The sequence below is a fragment of the Larimichthys crocea genome, chromosome X (genome assembly GCF_000972845.2).
Source record: "Larimichthys crocea isolate SSNF chromosome X, L_crocea_2.0, whole genome shotgun sequence".
Lineage (NCBI taxonomy): Eukaryota > Metazoa > Chordata > Actinopteri > Sciaenidae > Larimichthys > Larimichthys crocea.
In genome coordinates this window covers 32,892,724-32,916,012 of record NC_040020.1, presented here as the reverse complement: position 1 = coordinate 32,916,012, position 23,289 = coordinate 32,892,724, and the positions used below count along the sequence as shown (strand labels likewise).

Below are 23,289 nucleotides of genomic sequence, written 5' to 3'. Positions count from 1 at the left end.
CAATCATTCACACTCATTCATTGTCAGCTTTTTGAAGTTTGCCATCTTCAATCATCTTTTATCCACAGCAGCCCCACACAGGTCAGCTGTACGAGGACTCTTTACAGGAAGTGTTAATACTTCTGCACACTACACAGATTACTGATATGCAACTTCCTAAGAAACAAAGACATTAATAAACATTTATTAATTTACTTCACTTCAAAATCAGACGCATCGTGTCTCAAGCGGATGCAGAAAAACTAGTCCACGCATTTGTTACTTCTAGCCTGGACTATTGTAACTCTTTGTTTCAGGCTGCTTCAATAAGTCTCTTAGGACTTTGCAGTTAATTCAGAATGCTGCTGCACGTGTTCTGACAGGAACCAAGATCAGAGATCACATCTCTCCCATTTTGGCTTCCTTGCATTGGCTACCTGTTAAATCTAGAATAGAATTTAAAATTCTTCTCCTTACTTACAAATCTCTTCATGGTCAGGCACCATCGTATCTAAAAGAGCTCATAATACCTTACTACCCCTCTAGAACACTGCGCTCTCAGGACGCTGGGTTCCTTGTGGTTCCTATAGTCTCCAAAAGTAGATTGGGAGCCAGCGCTTTCAGCTATCAGGCTCCTCTTCTGTGGAACAAACTTCTGGGTTCTGGAGGCAGACTCCATCAAGTAGTAGGCTTAAGACAATGAAGAGCACGGTCTAGACCTGCTCTGTATGGAAGACCTTTCTGGAGGTCTGGTTTCCACAGAAGAGCTGAGGAAAAAATGTTCACTACAAAACGTTCCTAGAAGGTTGTTTTAAAGATATCAAATCATCTATGAGAAACAACTGAAGCAACTACTTCTCTGTCTTGTCAGTGTTAAAAGTTTTGGTTCTGCTCTGAGAGTCATGAAATGTTCAGAGTGAAGCCGTTCACTCCTGCTTGTGTAAATACACATCAAGGAGCTTGCAGCACACACATGGAATATATAGCACATGACCTTGGCTCAGGCTGTGTCTAATTCAGTGAAGTTTTGAGGGCAGCACCACAGGCGACACTCCCACCCAGCACCCCCACCCCCACACGACCCCAGGCTATCAGTGACAGCCAGCAATTAGAACTTCACCAGTAACTACCCCAGACCCTCATTACCAGTTTATTAAATCAAATCTATCAGGAATTGTCTGTTTAAACCTGGAGGAATACCTTCAAGAACGCTTCCGAGAGCTCAAACGTGAGAACGAACATAGACAAGCTTTTGTTCTGATGGCTGCTCTTCTTTTATTGTGGATTTGGGAGTTGCCAGTTTCTCCTCTGAACACATTTCAGTTAGTGATCCCCAAAACTCCTCTTCCACTTCTCTCAACAGCCAGAACACAAAGCCAAAGACGTGATTCACAAACAAATGTAGTTTTATTCCAAAAAGCAGCTGAAGCCTTTACACATTCTATGTGAACAACAGGAAAAGGTTAAAATCCTCCATAATTTAAACATTCATTTCACAAAAATAACATCCATTTATTTATTTATTCTCAAACAGGTAACAAAAAGCTACAAAATGACTCAAGATCTATGCACAGAAATAAAAAGATTTAAAAGTCAGTGTGGTTGGACTGTACACAGGCGTCTTCCTGATCTGTTCTCCTTGTTCTCCTGATGTCATCAAGTGAACTTATATGTGTGACTGTCAAGGAAACGGATGATTGGCCACAAATATCACTGCTGTCAGAAAAAATACAACTAATGCAGCATCTCTACTCTAATATTTACTCCATCTATTTATTGCAATGAGGATATGTTCCTCCTAAAGGACAGTGAAGTAGAATCAGAACCTCTGTGAAACCTTCATGAAAGTTTGTGATTTGGTCCATTAAGTTTTAGCTCAGTGCACCTGAGCCCTCATTGGCTGTAAAGGATATGAGTCGTAGTTGAGTTTTTGGGTAAGAACCCCCGTCAAGATGAACTCAGCGTTGTGGACATCTGGAAAACAGAGGATCATGGTTTACACACACACACACACACGCACACGCACACACACACACGCACACACACACACACTTCTTTAAAAATGCAGTCTGTGGAGCTGTCTCTGTCTCCAACAGCTGGTGTAGTAACACACCAAGATAAGTAGTAACGTGCCAACAAACTGGCATAGAGTAAAGAGAACTTTAGTTTGTTTTCAAGATAGTCTTGGTCCTGTTAAAGTGCTTCTACTTTCTAACTGTCTGTGTTCTCCAAGTGTGTGTGTGTGTGTTTGTGTGTCTTACCAATGTTTTTCAAGAAGTATTCTCTACAGAGATGGAGGTCATTGTCACAGGAAATTAAGATGATCTCTGGAAGGTTCTGCAACAAAAGAAGGTACAAATAAAAATGGAGAGATTTATGTGAAATAATCTATAACTGCTGAGTTTGTTTGTTTGTCAGCACTGAACAGCATCACCATCATAAACATGCATTAAAGCACTATAAACCATCAGATGGTGGAATATCAGAAACATTTTGGTGACAGAAACTTGACATTGGACAAGAACCTTGTTCTGTTTATGCTCCATGATTTTTCGGTAAGAGGGCTGCTTGGCCAGCAGCTTCCCTCCAGCACTTTCCAGGATGGACTTCATGGTGCTGAGGCTGGGGCAAATCCCAGGGGTGAGGTAGAAGTACTTGCCCTATCACCCATCGCAGGACAGAGACAAAATATATTGATCAGAAGCAGTCCAAGGTGATCACTGTTCAAACATGCAGTCTGTTCTTCTCTGTTTGGATATGTGGTGAAGCTGGTTGTGTTACCTTGAAGAGTGGTGCACTGTTGGCTCTTTTCAATGACTCCTCCAGACTGAAATTAAACAGCACCTCTGCCTCCGCATCCCTCAGAGTGTAACTCTGCTCATCTGCATCACACACAGAGGGTGGTATAATTTTTTAGAAAAAAGATTTTCTTGGAGTGTGTGCCAGTCCTGGCGGAAAACACACACACACACACACACACACACACACACACACACACATACCCACAAACTTCTGGCTCCTCCAGCTCTCCTCCAGCCACTCTGGGCTGACGATGTGTTTCACCACAGACATGGCAGTGAGGAACTTGACGGTGCGAGTCACCTTACTGGCCACAAGGTGAGTGACCTTCTGACTGCTGTCTGCTACTTCTCCACCTAAAGCATGTAACCTCTGCAGGAGGGGAGGAGGACAGACACATCACACACAACATTCAGCAGCAGGACGTGGCGAAGCTAACATTGAGGACGATGTGACTTGAGAGTGGAACATTAACAGACTGTGTGATGGCTCGCTGTAAAGTCTCACTGTACCTTTGTGTACTGCTGTACTTGTGTGGGCTCAAAGCCTGTGAACATGACTCGAGGAGTGGACTCTGGAGGAAGCTTCTTGCTGGGGGACTGGATCTCCTCCAGTCTGCACACACACAATTTTACTTTTAGTCACAATATCATCATTACTTGGTCATGTGGAGAGTAGAGCTGATGTTTGGTCCAGTTCTGCTGTTTCATGTTGACAGCCTGTTCCCAGATCTGCTATACTGACCTAGCCTTCTTGTTTGCAGGCTGGTTGGTAGAGTCAGTCATTTTCTGCTTCTGGAGCAGCTGGAGACTCTAAACAGCACACAAACATGACACAGATCAGATCTGAGCAGCACAAATATCCACAAACAAGTAGTGCATGTGGATTCAAGTTCTCTGCTATTTAGAGTTGGTTTATGAGACCAATGTAGATCCGAGAAGAAAAAGAAACGTGCAGGGGGTTGGTGTTTTTATTGTCAGCCAATGGTAATGTGTTCAGGGTGCATCCATGTGACATCCGCTCAGGTATACTGTAATTGGGTGTTAACAGCGCATTACCATGGTTACAGGAACACCCTGAAACTTTGTAATGATAATCAATAAGAGGTTTTTTGGTTAGTATGACTGTATAAATCATGAATGTAGCCTGATTATAGCTCTGCTGAAATCTTGTGTTCTAACATATAGAACGAATGTAAAGCCTCAGAGCTTCTTTGATTATTAACAGGATGTAGTGATCACCATCACACTGAAACTGTCACAAGGCTGCAAAGGTTGCTCTTAATGTTATTTAATCCTGGTGCTGTTTGATTGATGTATTTTTCTGTTAAATGATAAGATGCTCACTGGAAACAATAGTAATGAGAAGAAAAATCAAACTGTGGTGAAGTATTTAAATATCAAATCAAATCAAATCAGTTTTATCTGTATAGCCCAAAGTCACAAAGTACATTTGCCTCTGAGGGCTTTACAATCTGTACAGGGAGTGACACCCTCTGTCCTTAGACCCTCGGTTCCAGTGAGGAAAAACTTGCCCACAAAGAACCCTTTAATGGCCATATGAGAGAACATGGTCATAAGAAATCTTATGCATTGTGTTGTTTCTTAAGAAGGTGTTAAGTAACATGTTTCACAAACTGTGAACAGGAATATGACTGACTGCAGCTGTAATCCATGAGTGCCTTGTTTGGTCTCTATCTGTACTGACGGCACTAACGTACACTACATTAGCTAACATAAATATATTAGATTGTATCATCTGGCTCTTTCTATATACATATACTGTACATGTGGGGCCACGTGTGGAGGTTTGTCTTTTGGTTGGAATAATGTGACAAATGACTTCTACTTTTTCAAGTAGAAAGCTCTCATGTCATCAAACATCAGAATCAACAAACTCACCGCCAGAGCTTCAGGAGATACTTTGACTGGTGCTCTCCAAGCAGCTACAGAGAAAAACAACAACAATGTAGGAGTTTTATTCATCCACACACTCACGTAAAAATACAGAAACATACTATTATGTTCATATAAAAGCAAAGAAAACGTTTGATGGCTAGCAGGCAAGGTAAGAAAAAGCTGTGCCTCCCTGACTGTTCTAACTGCTGTACATACCCAGCAGGTTCTGGACCAGCTGTGGATTAGGCACGAGGGGTTCAGGATGGTTGTAGATGGAGTATCTGCTGTGTTGAATCTGTCTCAGTGCTTCAAAGTTGCCCAGCAGTATATCGCACAGCCACTGGGCATTCACACATGGGATCTTCCACTCCTTGGCCTTCTCATATTTAAGCCCACTGGGTCTGAAGAGAGATCAACAAGATGATCAGATCACAATACTGTACCTGAAAACATCCGGAGCTCCTGGTGCATCTCCTAACATCACACAGGAATGTTGAACTCTATGTGAGGTTCTTCAGTCACTACAGTCCCTCACGCCATAAAACTTGCTATTTTAATGTCATTACAAAGATAAAGACAAACTGGACGTTAGAAATGTTGTGCTCCCTTGAGTCTGACTGTGATCCTGACAGGTCAATCAGCTCGCAGAGTTGATGATCTTACTCTTTACATATGAGGACAGTGTTACTGCGACACAGATATCCAGTGTATCTGGCACCAGCCAGGTAGGCCATCAACTTCAGGTCATCTCTGTCAGCATCCACAAATCCAGTCACTGATAAAATCTGAGAGGAGCAGCAGTGAAAGAGAGAACGGTGGAGTTCAGAGATGACAGAATTAATCAACAAAAACACATTTCCTGTTGTTTTAATGGAAATGCAGTTCTTTAACAACACACCAAAGTAGCAGTTTGACCTACATGCTGAGAGCAAGGTTTGGCTCCAGGAGGGAAGGCAAAGGGCAGGTGTAACGTCCGATGAGGAGGAACCATCTTCTTCCTTTTCAGCACAGTGTTGAGCCAGTGGGCTGTTACACAGCGCTTCCCTTCTCTGAGTGCCTGGCAGAGGAAACACAAAAACATAAAACAAACATCCAACAGAACAGAGATGACATGTCTTTGAATAGTTTGACATTCATCTTGGTGCAGTGTTTTCTGTGTTTTTAATTGTGGTGTTAAACACTTGTGTGATGTTATGTGGATATAATTATTAGAATAACATTCATGTATGTTCAAAATGATATTTAAAATTTCACAGAATGTTATTTTAATGATCTAATGATCTATCAAACTAATTTCTGTTACTTCTACAAATTTAACACTTTCAGTTTCCTGTTCCATCCAAATGTAGACTCGTCGCTACTTTTGGACATCCACATGAACCACTTTTCATACTGGCACAAATTAGACCCACTGCACGCTTCCTCACAGAGAAAACAGGCTGTTTAGTTACTTCTGTTATTTTATTCTTTCAAAACAGTCAAGAGATGAGTTGTCATTCAAAATAAATTGACATGACAATAAAATGGTCAAACTGCCTTCTAAGTTAACTTATGAGCGTTTAGTAAAAAGCAATGTAGCAAAGGTTACATTCTGACGCAGCGCTCACTCCAAGAAGACAGCTTGATAATAACAGTGTTTGTAACTGACACTTGGCCTGTGACATTGGATGGAGGGTCGGAGTGATTGAGGAATGGAATGAGAAACAAGGTGCTCAGAAATGTAACAGGGGTCAAGGTTACATCCAGGACCGATTCTGAATTTCACAGGAAGTTAGTGGAGGAAGGAGGGCACAATGTAGGACTGACAGCTACTCCTAGTTAACAGTCTGGCATCTTAAACCAACTTCAAATGAATTACAATAATTTAGACATAAGAAATGTGAATTAGTACAAGACAAGATCATGTGATCATGATCATGAGTTTTGTTTTGATATTTCTTCTAAAAAAAAGGACAGGACAGATCAAAAGTCATGTAACATTTAAAGATGATACAGATATTTGAGTGAAAAGAATCAATAAACAAATCAACTGTAGTCACAAAGTAAGGAAGTCCAATTCAAATATTTAGGTGGTGGCTGAACAAGCATGGAGGGAGGACGGCTGATTCAGGTGATTGTGATCTGTGTATCATCAGCATGATGACAGTGATAGTGAAATGAAACAGGCTGAACATTCTAGATGCCACACTCTAAATTCAACTTTCAGATACTCAGACACTCACTTTGTATTATAGTGATACTAGTCCTTACTGCACATCCTTACCTGTACATACATGTTGCTGACTTGACTCTCACACAGAAGGTGTGTGCAACGGCTGGTCAGGGAGGGGTCAACAGCACCTCCACATGCTTGAATAACCTAAGGGAGGAGTTTAGAAACACCACCTTTACCACTGTGTCTCCATCACTGAAGCTAAGCACTGTTTCTGTGGAATTCTTTTAGATTTGCTGTGACTGACCCTCTTCCATGTGGCCAGGAGCTGTTTGTCAGCCATGTGTTCTGGATAGTCAGCAATGGCAAACACACAGCTCAGCAGGAAGCCATCCTGTGGAACTGTGAACACAACAGTAGAACAGAACAAAGTTACACAAGTGAATCTGCAGGTTCAGAAAACCAAGTCAAGACCTGGACCCGGTTTTCAACCAACTTTCAAAACCAAAGTACAAACAAAGGTTCTAACCACAGATTTCATTATTATCATCAGGTCTATGAAATCAGAGGGACTCCATCTTACAGTGACTCAAGTTAAAGATGTTTTTCTTCATTTTGTCCTGACATGGACAAACACAGTTTTAGTGGCTGCATATACTTCACTTCACTTACCCACATAAAGACAGGCAAGTCCTTCATCCTGAAGGTTATGCATGGCATTCTGTGGAGCTTTTGTGTTCTTTTACAAATGTTGTACCACACAATGTGTTAGACTAATATAAAACAGTACGGTGTGATGAGACAATAAACTGTGGGTGTACTCACTGTCTTGTCCCGGCTCGTGTCCAAACAGCTGAGAGATGTGAGGAGGCTGCTGAAGCTGGGGCTGCAGCACTGTCTGCTGCTGCTGCTGCTGCTGCTGCTGCAGGGCCTGCTGGTTCTGGTGCTGCAGAGCCTGCTGCTGTTGATTCTGCAGGTGCTGATGCTGCTGCATCTGCTGCAAGTGTTGCTGCTGTTGTTGTAGGAAGTGCTGCTGCTGCTGCTGCTGCTGCTGTTGCTGTAGATGCAACTGCTGCTGATTTTGCTGTTGCTGTTGCTGCTGCTGTAACATCTGCATGCGTTGCTGCTGTTGGAACTGCTGTAGCTGTTGCTGCAGTGCCTGCTGCTGCTGCAACTGCTGTAAACCAGGACGTAGGAGCTGCTGGGGCCGCAGTTGCTGCTGGGAGAAGGCATGCTGTTTCTGCTGCTGCTGCTGCTGCTGTGAAAACATCTGTTGTTGGTGCATTTGCTGCTGTTGCTGGAGAAACTGTTGCTGCTGTTGGGGCAACTGGGGAAACCCCTGTTGTTGTGCAACCTGTGACTGTTGTTGTTGATGTTGTTGTTGCTGTTGGTGATGTAGCTGCATCATCTGATGCTGCTGCTGGAGGTGCATCATGGGATGCTGTGGTTGCTGTGCTAACTGTTGGTGTTGTTGGTGCTGTTGTTGGGCAGCCTGGTGTGACTGTTGCAGTAATTGTTGCTGCTGCTCTGCTGTGAAGGACTGGCTAACCAGTTTGGACTGATTGAACAGAAGAGGGTTGGTAGTGTTAGCGGTGTGAGCATGGCTCTGATTGGTCTGCTGTTCCAATGGCTTTGTCTGATTGGCTGTCAGATTCTGGATGATCTGCAACAGAGTAGAACAGAGAAGAAGAAGTTAAGGTGAAGAGAAAGCACAGATGTCAGTATCAGAAGTTGCCTCACAAACAGGTGAAAGCACCGATGTTAGAAATGTGTGGAGAGAACCACTGGATTTCTTACATGTGCTACGTTGGCAGGTCGATTGGCTGGCTGCATGTCTGAGTTGTTGGTGATGTTGCGGAGGGTTCTAGCAGCCGGGCTCCACCCAGGGATGTCCTCTGGAACGGATACACCTAAAAGCAGAAAGAGATATAGCCTCCATCAACAAGATACTTACAAACAAATAACTGTTAGCTCGACGAAACTCCATTTCAAAATAGAGCCAAAAACATGATGAAATTTAGTCGCCAATCAAAATGGTCATCTTAATTCTTATTTTGAAATGTACCGACTGACAGCACATGTAGAGTCTTTTAAACATCCACCATAAGACTGCTGTGACAGCCCATACAATCTATAAGACATGGGATGATGCAGAACACACTTGCTGACATTGTTTCCATAATTTTGAGTCAAACTGTTTTGAAAAAGCGTGCTAGCACTTCTGGTGAGGCAGTGTTTTGAGACATATGCTTCTGGTGTTCGAGGTGTGAATTAGGGCTGCCACAAACGATTATTTTGATAGTCGACTAATCACTGATTATTTTTTTGATTAGTCGACTAATCGGATCATACGTAAATTGACTGTAAAACATACAGCTTATCACACCAGCATGCAGCTGATCAGAATATTAGCTTTCAGCTTGAAGTATGAGCTAACTGAAAATAAAAACAATTAAGATGATAGCTCATTAACCCTTTTATGAGAGTCCACAGCCCCGGGAAACGGCAAGGTCCGGGCGGGTGGGCGCTGTAAAGCTCGCGGCTCTTTGCCTTGGGGCTTTTCCAACCCAGAGCCAGTCGCGGAACACCGCCGCGGAGGAAATGTGCCCGGCGGGGGCCAGCCAGCGCCGGGGAGAGGTCCCACGAGGGGATCCTGCCGCACTGTGCGGCTGTCCCTGACCCGAGTTGAATCCCCCGGGCAGACTGCACGGAAGTTGCGGAAAAATCGCTCTGGAGGTAGATCAGAACGTTCACTAATCAGATGATTGGTGGTTCGATCCTCGGCTCCTCTCCTTGGGCAAGATACTGAACCCCAAACTGCTCCTGAAGGCTGTGCCATCCGTGTGTGAATGTGTGTGAATGGTTAGCTCCTAAAACTGATGAGCAGTTGGCACCTTGCATGGTAGCCAATGCCATCAGTGTATGAATGTGTGTGAATGGGTGAATGAGATATGTAGTGTAAAAACACTTTGAGTGGTCAGAAAACTAGAAAGGAGATATAAAAGTATAGTCCCTTTACCACCAACACTCGTTGTGTTCTGGCTTGGTTTATTTCATGTACAAGCTTCTATGCTGCAGTCTACACTGCAAAAAAGTGACACCAAGAAGTTGCCTGTGGTTTGTGTTCGTGGTTATCTCAGTTATGGTAAATGGACTGTACTTATATCGCGCCTTTCTAGTCTTCCGACCACTCAAAGCGCTTTACACTACATATCTCATTCACCCCATTCACACACTGATGGTACACATTGGCAATGCAAGGTGCCAACTGCTGATCAGTTTGAGGATCTAACCATTCATACGCATTCACACACCGATGGCACAGCTTTCGGGAGTTCAGTTCAGGTTCAGTATCTTGCCCAAGGACACTTTGACATGCAGACTGGAGGAGCCGTGGATCGAACCGGTGATCATCTGATTAGTGGACGACCCACTCTGCCTATGAGCCACAGCCGCTCCCAAGTTATCTCATGACACTTTTCATACAGAGCAGGTCTAGACCGTACTCTTCATAATATTATCTACAGACACCAACAGTGAGCAAGCACTTGGTGACGGTGGCGAGGAAAAACTTCCTTTTAATTAATTTATTGCTTATGCCTACAATCTGTGTATAATAAGTTGTGTGGGAACCTGTTATATAGAGCATCTCTACAACTTGTCAGATGTCATGAGTGCACAGCGCAAACTAATCTCTATGTAGGTCTAATGGTGATAAGTAACTGTGTAGCCTTATGGAAGAGACTTTCCTGACATGCTCACCTGTCTGTGTGGTGTGACTGATGGCGGCAGCAGCAGAGCGCGCCTCTGCAGGCATGGCTCCTCCACCGCAAGGTACAGGATGCACTGTGGCACACAGGTTGATCAGCCCGCTTCCTGTAGATGACACTGGGTCTTTGCTGCCAGGTGGCCCAACCCGCCGTCTGGCTGTGCCAGTTGGAATAGGGGGTGTTGGTGTGGTGACTTCAGCCGGTGTCCAGTTGAGGTTGGTGCCCTCCTTCTCTGTGGAGAAGTCATCATCAGAGTCGTCAAACATGCGCTCACTGCGGCGCTCAGGTTTGCGGGGAGAGGTCGGGGAGACAGAGTTCAGTTTTTTGGGTCCAGGTCGTCTGCGGGGGCTGGACTCCTCCCCAGATGAGCCACCACTGGACAGCTGGGATCGCCGGGGGCTGTAGCTTCCATCTGAATGGGAGTGCTGGTCACATGACTCTTCTTCACTCTCCTCCTCTTCTTCAGGCTCCACATATGTGAGTCTGGGATGATAGAGTGCCTCATCCTTCTTGTTTTTGTCTGTAAAAAGAGTGATAGAAGTTCTTGGATTCATATTCTATTGATGTCTATGTTACATTTTATTGCTGTAGATGTTTTATCTACGTCAATACAATGATGGCTAGTTTAATGCACAGCAATCAATCATATTCTATAAGATCCTCACCTTTACACTAATTTAGCATTTACAGTTATTATTTAGTTATTTATTAAGTTATTTTCGAGTAAATGTAAATGCACTGTACTTAGTAGAGTTGTCATGATACTAAAATGAGTAACCACGATACTATACCAGACAAAGTATCGCGGTTCCGGGTATTATCGCGATACTGCTGCCTTTTTTATTATTATTATTTTTATAAACTGCAATGTATTTGTACAAGTTAGTTTGAAACAACGACGTTTGTTTTTTAAGCAAAATTAGTGTTGCCACTGACGAAGACGCCACGGCACACTCGCTGCTCGGGCCCGGTGCTTCTGCCATGGTGAGTGTGTTGTCTCGTGTCTGGCCGAGACAGAACTTTAGCTTGTCGTTTGTTTTGAAGCGAGTTTCTATCGAAGCGGAGCTGTCTTCGCGAAGTTCGTTCTTGCCGGCAGAAACACACGAACAGCCAATCAGCTAACAGACGGGCGGACCCAGCGTGCGGAAACAGCCTATCATATCCCTGGACGTCACCAGTAACAGGCAAACAGCCAATCATTCAGCAGCTGTGTAGTTCGGTTGCGGTTCCATGTTGGTTTGTTTACAAAGGAGTAGCATGCAGTGAGAAGTCGGGAGGAGAGTAGAGGCGGCCGCTATGTAGCGGAGACTGGCACCGGTAGTATAGTAATCCATGGCAGTACCGTCGTGTAAAATGTCTAGTATAGTAGCGACGGTTATGATTTGACACCGCGGGGTACCGTGTATACCGTGGGTATCGTGCAACCCTAGTACTTAGTGCCAACTGCTCATCAGTTTTAGGAGCTAACCATTCATATGCATTCACACACTGATGGCACTGTATGCTGCTCAAGGACACTGGCATGCAGACTGGAGGAGACGAGGATCGATCAGATTAAGGATTGATTTGTGTAATACATGATGATGTCACTGAACTGAAACTGAAGGTGAAGTTTAAGCGCAATGTCTGCTGACTGGATCAAAGTTTATTTTTTAAAACTACCTAGCGTAATGAGGATGAACACAGCAACGTTGTCATAGAGAGTGTTCCAGTAGAGATAATTATACATTTTCTGATTATAAAAACTGATTTCAGCACTTTGCTTTTCAGAGTTACAATTGTTTTATGAAATCAACAGAAGATTACATGGCAATCTGAATGGATAAACTGTCATTTCTCTAACAAAAGTTTTACGTTGTAATGCTTCTACTACACCTACTATATCAGCAAAAAGACCAAACGCACTATGCAAACTAAAAAGTGAAATGAATGCAGAAATACACGGCAAACATCACCTTTAACAGAATCTGTTATCCAGTCTGGGGTAACAATCTTGATGCCAGGGTGTTTCAGGGCACACTCAAACTTGGCCTGGGGGGAAGATTATAATCAAAGACATTGTATAGACAGATAGAGGGGGTAACCATGAGCATGGGGGAAATCGTTAGCAAGAACATGAAATCAGTAGAATTGTGAATCTTATGCACGGTGCATGCACTTACCCCTTTTGGTTCTTTCACTACTAAGTGGGTAACCTTCTTGTTGAGGTTAAGCTGACATTCCCCTCCATAAAAGGTTATGTAAGCCCACAAAGCATTGAGGTCATCTGGAAGCTACACACACACACACACACACACACACACACACACACACGAGCTTAAGATGCTAGACTAGACTAGTTATGCCTTTCACGAAAGTAGAGGGCCTCACATGGGCCATGTGAGTGTTTTTCAATCTGTGTGTGCGTAATCCGATTTGGAAATGTGTCAAAATATCTCAGACTCTGTATTTGTGGATTCAGTTTTATATACGATTGTGTTGACAAATGTGGAACATGACAGTATAAAGAATGGACAGAGCCTGAGTGACATCCCCCACTGGCTACAGATAACTAGGACTAACTGAAACCTCTGTGAGAGTTGAGGCCAAGACCAGCCAGAGAACAGCAGAGGAAACAAGGAAAGGTTTTCTCCGTCTATTGTAATATGACAGACAGCAAATTCATCAAATTCAGTGCCCCATATTACTACATGTTTTCATTCATCATCTGTATAAATGCTATGCATACAGACAAATCTCTGCCACGGCAGATGTAAGACATGTCTGCATTTCCAGCTTTTAGAGAATAATACTTTTCAACTATTGATACCTATGTATGCATTTTAAAATCTCAAAACATTTGGATATCAGAATACAGCATTGGATATTCTTACTTGACACTTTTACACAGATTGAGATAGAGTTACACAAATCTCCACTCACAAGTTAACAGTTTTGCTTCATTGGAAGCCTTCTTTTTACCAAATGATGTCAAATCAGTAAAGTGTCTGTCAATCCAGGTCTTTACTGCAGAATTTCAACTAGGGATGGGCATTCGAAAAAATTTCTTTGATCAATCATTGGGAAAATTAACAATCAATTATCGATTTATCATTATATTTTTTTATATTAAAAGTGCAATAAAAATACAAATACAATGTTTTTTCCTCGATGAAATCGAAGAACAGTCCAACTCTAATGGCAGTTAAGCCTGACGTTCAATGGTTAAACTTAATATGCGGTGCGGCGATCATATTAAACAATAACTTAAACATAATAATACTTTGGTCAAATGTACTTAACTTAAAACCAAGTCGAGAAAGAGGGGGAAAGTAAGGGATAGATTAAGTAACAATTAATTACTTAACAAAGCCTCATAAAAAATAACTAGTAACTCACATACAGGCTACATTGGTGATGGACGCCTAACAGTAACTTCAGCACCAGCCTACTGATTTTTGTTGAGAAAGATAAGCATGTTAACACGCTCTGGGGTCAGACGCGAGCGCAGCCTGGTGACTGTCAGTCCAGCAGCTGAACACACCCGCTCTGAGGGGACTGACATTGCCGAGATGCACAGGTACCTCCGCGCTAACTTGGCCAGCCTGGGGTGCACTGACGTTAACCAGGGTCGGATGCACGTTGTTCAAGTGGTACATCATTGGAGTCGTGGACGTGTTGTACTTATATACGGCTTCGCAGTGTTTGCAGTGAACTTTGTTATTTTTTTAATTCAAAATGGTCCGACGCCACACTTCGCCGTGACCTCTTCATGATTAATTTTGAAATCTACGGAAACTCGCAGGTAGCTGAGTATACTGTTTTCTAAGACAAATATCGCCCCTAGTTGGTAAAATGTTTCATTGCTGCCACACATTGAAACTCACTGCATTGCTTTAAGACTCACACTATACAGCACCTTTTATTTAATACCAACGTTTGATCGCTAAAAAAAATTTACGTGATCGACACAATTCTTAACGATCAATTATCGATTATCGATTAATCATGCCCATCCCTAATTTCAACTGACCTTTCCTGAGTGGATCTACTTCTCAAAGTTCCATGATGATATGTACATGCAGAAACCTTGAAAATTATGAATTTCTTGAAGACAACACACGGAAACACTTACCCTGGGAAGACAAGCTGTCACACCAAAGAATATCTGTCCTGATTCTGGGGAGAATCCAGTAACTCTGAGGTGTTCATGGTTATGGTTATAGCAATTGAAATTCACACATTCTATACGCAGAACAAATTGTTTCTGAGAAAACTGGGTTTTACATGTTGAGTCACTATTGCTGAAAAAGTTCACATAGTGGTGATTGAGTCTATGGCACACTGGTGTGACATTTACATATTTGCAATATTATGGACTGGGTTTCTAAAGCAAACAGAACATTTGCTACTGTTGCAGCTTCACATTAAAACCATTTCACTTGTGAAACACAAGTTGACTTATGAAGTAAGGAAATTTTCTGCACTTTTGACAGCAGATCAGTGAAACATTGCAGGGAGTAATGGAAAAGTCAGGAGCACCCACAGTGAGCTGTTGGATGAAGAGCTACAGGGCACTGTACTACACTCCTCCAACTCTTGGTTATGCCTTAGGTGTTAAAGTTGGATGTCTAGTAACAGGAGTGTCCATGGTTCGATTGAACAAGATACTGAACCCCAAATTCAGTCTTCCAATAGCTGTGATGATGGCGTGTGAATGTGTGTGCATCAGTTAGCAACAGTGGGGGCCATTTGGATAGGAAGCGCTGTACCGCTTCTTATGAGCAGCTGGCACCTTGCATGGCAGCTTCTGCCATCAGTGTGTAAATGTGTGTATAAATGGATTAATGTAACAAGTGTTACTTTGAGCTGTCGGTACAAATCCATTTATGATTCTCAGTGAAGCAACCAACTCCTTTCACTTTTACTGTACGTAGACTAATGCTATGTGCAGCATCAAATTAGATCACAGCTGCTCATAAGATGATAGAAAAAGGCCAGTTACATGGATTAAATAAATAAATAAATTAGTATTTAAAAATTTTTTTTTTTTTTAAAGCTGCCATATTTGTGAAACGTGTTACAGGTTATGTTACTTGACACATGGTGAAGAAATTACACAATGCATAAGATTTCAGCACGACTCCACTCATGACCATGTTCTCTAATATTGCCATCAGAGCCAGTCCATGCTAGCTAAGCAACTACCGGTAAACTTGCTGCTCAATGTTTAGATCCCGCCCTGTGTGGGTCATAATAATGACACTGGTCATGAGCATGCACGCTGTAAACAATATCAATAATAATCAGCCATCCATCTCTGGATCTACATTGGTTTCATAAATGGCCTCTGTGAACTCTAAATGACGGAAATCCGGCATAGAGATGGAGAACTTTAATCCATCCAATTATTTCCTGACTTCTTTATTAAAATGACGAGAGTTTGTTTAGCTGCCCCGAGAATTCTGTGACCTTGCTGTTACCACCAGTGACGTCAAATCAATCAGGACCAAAATCTCAAGGCTTCCCACAGAAATTTTCTGTTAATACGAATATTATTGTTTTTTTCAAAACATGTTTAAATGACACCATTCTGTGGATTTTGTAGTACATAGTGGAAGGATACGGTAACAGGTCTCCACATCTGACTGAGAGGATCACCCAAGATGGCTGCAAAACATTAAGAAGACAAAAGGTTAATTCTGTTATCTCATTCTAAATCAAATGAAAAAGCATCTCCTTCTTAAAACGCAGAGTTTCATGTTTATGATGAGAATTCATCCTGAATTCAAAAACTATTTGAACTCAAATTTAAAAGAAGGAAGAAAATGGCCTAGCTACTAAAAAAAACAGTCTGTGACTACAGCAATGACTAACCCAGGTTAAATGGAAACATTATTTACCTTGACAACAGGCAGGTCAAAAACCTCTCTTGACTCGCCCACCTCGGGGTTGTCCCCGTCCTCTGCAATGATGTGAGTGGCGAGAGCATTGTAGGAGACCTCCTTCCCTTTACCTGATTTAAGCAGCTGCACCACCTGAAATATCAGCACATTCAAACAATGAAAGCAACATGTGTGAACACTGGACACACATCATCATACAAAATGAACTTACTTTGATAGCACTGAATCAGAATGTATGAAATAAGGCAAGTGTACCATTCATAACAATATTTGGAAATACTGAAGTCATTATACAGAAAGTTGGAAAGAGCATAATTCTAACTGATAATAACAACACTTCTCTTTCATTTCAAACCATCTTTAACCTGCAAACTGACCAAGTAAATATGTTTATATTCTAGTCTCACAGAGCCACACCTCACCACACTGCACTGTGCCAGCATACCGTTCTCCAGCTCATTATCAGAACCATTCTGGTAAAGGGGGAAAATTTCTTGTTTGTATTTGTACAAACCAGTCACAGACCCAGGATGCACAGACAATGTCCTTACAAAATAGGGTATGGTTGAACGGTCAAAAATGAGCTCCTAAGCCCTTTCCTAACCACTTTTCCTTCAATGGAAAACATCACAACCATCTGAGATACTCCCCTGCGCTCTGACCGTGTTGTTTCATTTTAGGTTTCATTATCAGCGTCAGAATTCAAATAATAAATGAATATTGTCCACCTGTCACAGAGTCAGATGAAGTGTTTGTTACGCTGGTATGGTCGCTCACCCTCCTGTCCACTCATGTATAAACATATTAGCAAGTTATCGCAAAGATATATGATTAATAATCAACAGTAACTTCATGATGATGTGCAGGACGCTGGATGTCACAGTTACAAACAGTTCTTACTGTGCGTGTGAACGCAGCTCCACAGTCAACAACAGAACACACTTCATGATCAAAGTTTTTACATCACGTCAACATTTATGTTCATATTCAGACGCTTTCTGCTGCAGGCTGCATCACACTGTTTAAATTAGGGCTGCCACAAACGATTATTTTGATAGTTGACAAATCACCGATTTTTTTTCGATTAGTCGGCTAATCGGATCATACGTAAATTGACTGTCCCGGAGAGGGAATGGTAAATGGACTGTACTTATATAGCGCCTTTCTAGTCTTCTGACCACTCAAAGCGCTTTACACTACATATCTCATTCACCCATTCACACACATTCATACACTGATGGCATTGGCTACCATGCAAGGTGCCAAGTACTCATCAGTTTTAGGAGCTAGGCATTCACACACATTCACACACTGATGGCGCAGCCTTCGGGAGCAATTTGGGGTTCAGTATCTTGCCCAAGGACACTTCGACATGCAGACCGGAGGAGCCGGGGATCGAACCGCCGATCACCTGATTAGTGGACGACCCACTCTGCCTCTGAGCAGACGGGCGCTGTAAAGCTCGCGGACGGAGCCATGAGCCACCTTCAACCCAGAGTCTTTCCATGCCGACCCAGAGCCGCCGCGGAGGAAATGCGCCCAGTGGAGGCCAGCCAGCGCCAGGGAGAGGTCCCGCGTGGGGATCCTGCTGCACTGTGCGGCCGTCCCTGACCCGAGTTGAATCCCCCGGGCAGACTTCGCGGAAGTTGTGGAAAAATCGCGGTGATTGGTTAAAATTGCAACACCACCCTGAATTCACGGGGATTCACTGAAGTTGCGTTGAAGTTGCAAATAGCAACATCATTTACAGTACAGTCAGGCCTGACGCCGATTACCACGACTGCGCATGTGCGTAGGGGTGTGTGTGTGTGTGTGTGTGTGTGTGTGTGTGACAGAAAGGCAGACCCGGCAGTGGAAGCTGCAGCCACAGTTTAGAGAGAAAAGCAAAGTAAAAAAAAAAAAACGATGCGTCGACTACTAAATTAGTTGTCGACAATTTTCTTCGTCGACATAATCGTGACTAATAAACCTAGTTTAAATACATTAATGTTTTCTGGTTGTGAATGACTGACGCCGTTTTTTTGTCGCAGGAAGGAAGGAATTGTGGGGCGGCATTACCTCCTTTCCTTTCGTAAAGGACGGTCCGGTGTATCCTATGCTAAAGGAGATAATAAAAGAAGCATTGAAGCTCCTTTCCTTAACATTTAGAGAATTCGAACCGCTCTTATCATGGCAGACATGTTAATACTTCTGGGTCATTTCACTCAGTTAGGAAAGTTCCTAAGCAAATTTGACTCTTCGACCGCACCCAAAGTGTAGGAAGCAAGCAGGATGCAAACAAATATTGTAAATAATAGAGAAGAGGAACATTTGTGACTGCTTCTGAAATGTTTCAATGTGTATGTAGGTAAGTATTGTTTAAATGTAAGTGAGGGTCACTCCTGCTAAAATAAATAATACAAGTTAATAATGATTTAAAACATGACAAATGACTGGCACAGAATCTTCCTAAATGATCTTCTTTGTGATCATTTAGTTAGTAGTAACTACACGTCTGTAAAACACATTCAACTATTGAAACTAATCCACTGAAGAAAAGAAAACACTACAACATTACTCCTTCATCCTGCATCGAGCAACTGCTTTGACACACACTGACACTTTACTAGAGCCAGATGGAAATCTGAATTTGTTAACAAAGACCTTACTGGAACGAAAGATATTTGTCATTGCAGAACATGTTAGAATTACAACTAACATCCTCATCCTGTGTGTAGTTCCCCATCTTAAATCCAACACTATCAAATGAAAAACAACAAAAACACGTCACACAGAAAAAAAGATTACATTGAAAGTGTTTTTCAGCAGACAATCCAGGCAGGGTAAAATGGAATTATGGATATTTATGATTGACTAACATTGGAGACAGTTCCCACAGAATGGAAATCAGATTGTGTTTGGTGTGAGCTCACATGTATCACAGTACAGCGACGGTGCATGTCTTGTTAAAGTGCTGAGACATCTGCTGACAGAGACACGCTTAGCTCAGACAGAAGGGCCACCAGATCACTATTTGGCAGGAAGCACGAGCTCTGTGCCACAGGTCCTCAGCACAGGGGAGGGAAGTGGCGGCGGCACATGCGCAGTAAAGGGCGCTCATTCAACAAGACGTCCACAGTCACAGGTTGACGCCAAAATAACATGGTACATTATCCAGATGACTGTGGTGCTCTACAGAGCGCGAGAAAAGCACGGAGCCTGTGCTGAGGGCTGCAGGAAGCACGCGAACACACGGCAGCTGTAACCCTGCTGCCTGACAGAACAACCACAGGCTACAAGCTAACAGCTAACATCTGTGAACTACGAAACAGTTCACGTCTACACACACTACACATTCACCGTGTCACCAACACACTCTTACACACTCACTTCACGTGGGGTCATGTAGGGAACGCCACAACACCAACTTAACGTAAGCTTAAAGAGCAAGCTCAACGTCTGTCGTGTAGCATCAGTCAGTCAGCTAGCTAGTTAGCTTCTCCTTACAGCATCTCATTTAGATTCAACGGTGCTAGCAGGTTAGCATGCTACAAGAAGCTAACGTCCCAGAGCCTCACCTTTTGGTCAATGTCCCCCACCACGTAGAATTTGACATCTTTGAAAAGTTCACTGGACACCTTACTTTCCTCTTCAGACATGACTGTCCATTAATGTCATAGAATAGTATATTTAATAACCAGCCTGAAGCTAATGTAGCACAGTGCGTCCAGCAGCTGCTGTGAGCGTACAGTAAACCGGGGACGCTCGAGCGCCAAATCGCTGAGCACGCCTTGGACCGGAGCATTGTGAACTGCTGTGGGGGGTGGGGGTCTGTGATTATTAAAGTTGTTTATTAATTTCTTTGTTTTTTCTAACCCTGTAATCTATTGTATTGCTTAATATAAAATAATTTGATCAAAAGTAGTAAGATGATAGATTTACAGCGGCGGGAATTTATGAATATTATTCCAATGGAAATGTAATGCCCCTGTAATATAAAAGTTGATGTTTTTATCTAAACGTGTAACCAGGATTATGTGAAGCAGACGGAGCAGTGTGACACTTCACTGGCCTGCTGCAGTCTGTCACAGTCAACCAGATCAAGAAGTAGACTCATAAACTCAACAGAAAAAGATTCTTGTATGACAGGCATCGTCTAAATACAACTGTAGGAGGATTATTAATGTAAGAACCGCAAAAAGGAAATAAGTAATACATTTTCAAAATAAAACATTTAATTGAAAATATTGTAGTTGAAGTAATATTGTATTGAAGTAATAATAGTATTATATAATAATAAATATTAATGGTATATTTGACTAAAAGTAGCTCTACATTGTTGAGAAACTTAACTCAGAGAAGTTTAATTTTTAATCTTGTCATATTATTTAACACTGCCACTAATAGTGCTGATATCATACAGAAGAAACAGGTGGGGGGCCTGTAGCATATTAATTCACTACACTATATCTTACCACCATTGCTAAGGGATCACATGTCATAATTTCCCCTCATGGAAACTAATTTATAAAGTTCGCTACAGTGCCTGTGTCTGCAGAAGGTCCTTAAAACATGGAGGTTGTAGGTCCAGATCATAGACTGTAAAAAACACCTGCAGGTTTCACATTGTGAAGCTCAGTGTTGTGGCTCTGCTCTGGCTGCTGCCATCTTGGCAATCCTGGCTCCACTGGCTCCAGCTGATCCAAAAATGGTCAACTAGGTGGAGTGTAGGTGGAACTGAGGCAGGGCACACACTGTTAATTATCCATATATTTAAAACATAATATCATTGAACAGGTGAGTTTAAAACAACAACAACAACAACAACAACAAAAAACAGACTCTACAGTTTTAATGAACATGAAAAACTATGGAGACCACCATGTTTATTTCTGCTGTGAATCTGGGCATGTTAACATGGGGGCTTATGGAGACTGATTTGTTTTGCAGCCAGCCTCAAGTAAACATTTGAGGAACTGGAGTTTTTGGCACTTCCACCTTAGATTATCTTATTTACTTACTTACTCATAGATCTATTGGACAAAATAATCTCTATGAATATGTTTCCAGTCCTTTATATTTACTGCAGAAAACTGTAAATAAAGAATTAATTAATTCTGAACTTTTCTGAATGATTTAACAGCACTATTACTTAATAACTTCCACTTTAACTTTCACTACATAGTACAATAACGTGAGTCACATGTATCTTGAACTTTTGTTCTGTGCTTTGTCTCTTTTCGGCAAATGAATCATAGTCTGAATACAAGTGTAGGGAGATGGAGTAATTGTACAAAAGCCTACAAAAAAAAGAATTATGCTGAGTGTGATGGTTTATGAGGGGCTAGATTATTTACACAATATTATCATATGTGTATTATGAAAATGATATCAATACTGGTATATTGGGACACCCTTACTTACTTTGATTTATTCCTTAAAATAAGTATGTTTAAATTAAAACACTGCTATTTTCCTGCTTTAGAAACACTGGAAACATTGGAAAATACTCTAGCGGTTGAATTTACGATGGTAATAGAAGAAAGAATAACTGCTGCACCATTTTATCCAGATCTCGTCTGTACAATAAGCCAAATCTAAATCTAACAATCTGTTGTTGAAAGGTATGGTTTCTAGTTCAAAGAATGACGTAATATTCCAGATATTGATCCAGAGCAAACAGTTAAAAGAGAACATACAATGTAGAGTGAGAGAAATGTCAATCACTGGGAGTATGATAGGAGGGTCAGAGGTAGGCATGTATTCATGGCCATTAGCATTATTTCTGTAACCGATATGATCATTCTTTCTTGAACATCAATACCAGCTGCCCATTTCTGTCACAGCCACATCTGACAGCTTCTGCTTTTCTGCTGAAGGATGTGTAATCCAGATTTTCTAAAATGTCATACCATCCATAATTTATTCCTGCATTAGTTAATTACTTCGTTCATTAGTAGGTGTCAAGCTAACTGTCAAGCATACACACACAGGTAGGTCTGCATGCTTACAGACACAGAAACGTTGCACAGTAAATCACGTCAGTGCTAAAAGACCTTGACAAATTGAGCTGCAGCCAGTTATAAGCAGTAGATGGAGGAGCTGACAGCTACATTAATGATGTAGATGGTCGGGGACAGTCGGTAGCGTAGTGGGTTAAGCGGCTACCCCGTGTGTAAGTTTACTGCGTGTCACTCCCCCTCTCTCTGCCCCCTGCTTCCTGTCTATCTTCAGCTGTCCTATTATTAAAGGCATAAAAGGCCAAAAAAATAATCTTTAAAAAAAAAAAAAGATGTCGATGGTCACCTCCTGACCCAGTTGATATGAAATGTAGACATTATGTTAGTCACACTACCTATCATTATGCACCACATTGATCTTGGTCCTCACCCTGAGACACAACCATGGGAGCAGTGATTGGATGAGCCATTTGACAGCTACATTAATGCTGAAGCTAATCACCTGATGAGCATGCACCTATTTGATTTAGACATCTCTCTTTAAGCACGGAACTGACATTGCACATTGATTAAGGAGCGTTTACCCATGTGGTGTTTTCTTCACAGGTACGGGAGAATCTTCAGAAGTCACTTCATGAATGAGCTGCTGTGCTATTTAGAAGAAAAGTAAGTGCATTATCACAACATGTAGTGTACAATAATAATGACACGATAATGAATTAAAGTATATAGATATACATGTATAAATGAACAAGAAGGAATGTGTCACATGAATAACATGGTTAATAAATATAATAAATATAACATATTTTATTTATTACCACTGTGATATGTATTTATAATACCTTCTCACCTTTATGGGATGAT

The 23,289-nt window shown here is 42.0% G+C and overlaps 1 protein-coding gene across 1 annotated transcript; it reads right to left on the bottom strand.

Annotated features, from left to right (window-relative positions):
• Positions 1-1,367: 1,367 nt before the first annotated feature.
• paxip1 (PAX interacting (with transcription-activation domain) protein 1) lies at positions 1,368-20,243 on the bottom strand. The gene is made up of 23 exons (XM_027283468.1): positions 20,041-20,243; positions 16,481-16,615; positions 16,204-16,247; positions 14,713-14,776; positions 12,761-12,871; positions 12,554-12,629; positions 10,591-11,118; positions 8,626-8,738; positions 7,654-8,491; positions 7,136-7,230; positions 6,940-7,035; positions 5,596-5,733; positions 5,340-5,461; positions 4,893-5,077; positions 4,680-4,723; positions 3,523-3,590; positions 3,291-3,393; positions 2,982-3,150; positions 2,761-2,861; positions 2,505-2,639; positions 2,241-2,316; positions 1,893-1,953; positions 1,368-1,651 (listed from the first exon to the last, which is right to left on the bottom strand). The coding sequence occupies exons 1-23, from the start codon at positions 20,119-20,121 to the stop codon at positions 1,636-1,638; spliced, it is 3,399 nt and encodes a 1,132-aa protein (XP_027139269.1). The 5' UTR covers positions 20,122-20,243; the 3' UTR covers positions 1,368-1,635.
• Positions 20,244-23,289: the final 3,046 nt, after the last annotated feature.

Bases quoted from the DNA above. Each gene is read 5' to 3' on its own strand.
- paxip1 (XM_027283468.1), bottom strand. From the start codon at position 20,121: ATGTCTGAAGAGGAAAGTAAGGTGTCCAGTGAACTTTTCAAAGATGTC. The intron at 11,119-12,553 runs GTGATGTTTGCC...CTCTTTTTACAG, and splicing joins GATAACAGATTCTGTTAAAG to ACAAAAACAAGAAGGATGAG. The intron at 3,591-4,679 runs GTGAGTTTGTTG...TGTGCTGTTTAG, and splicing joins TATCTCCTGAAGCTCTGGCG to AGTCTCCAGCTGCTCCAGAA.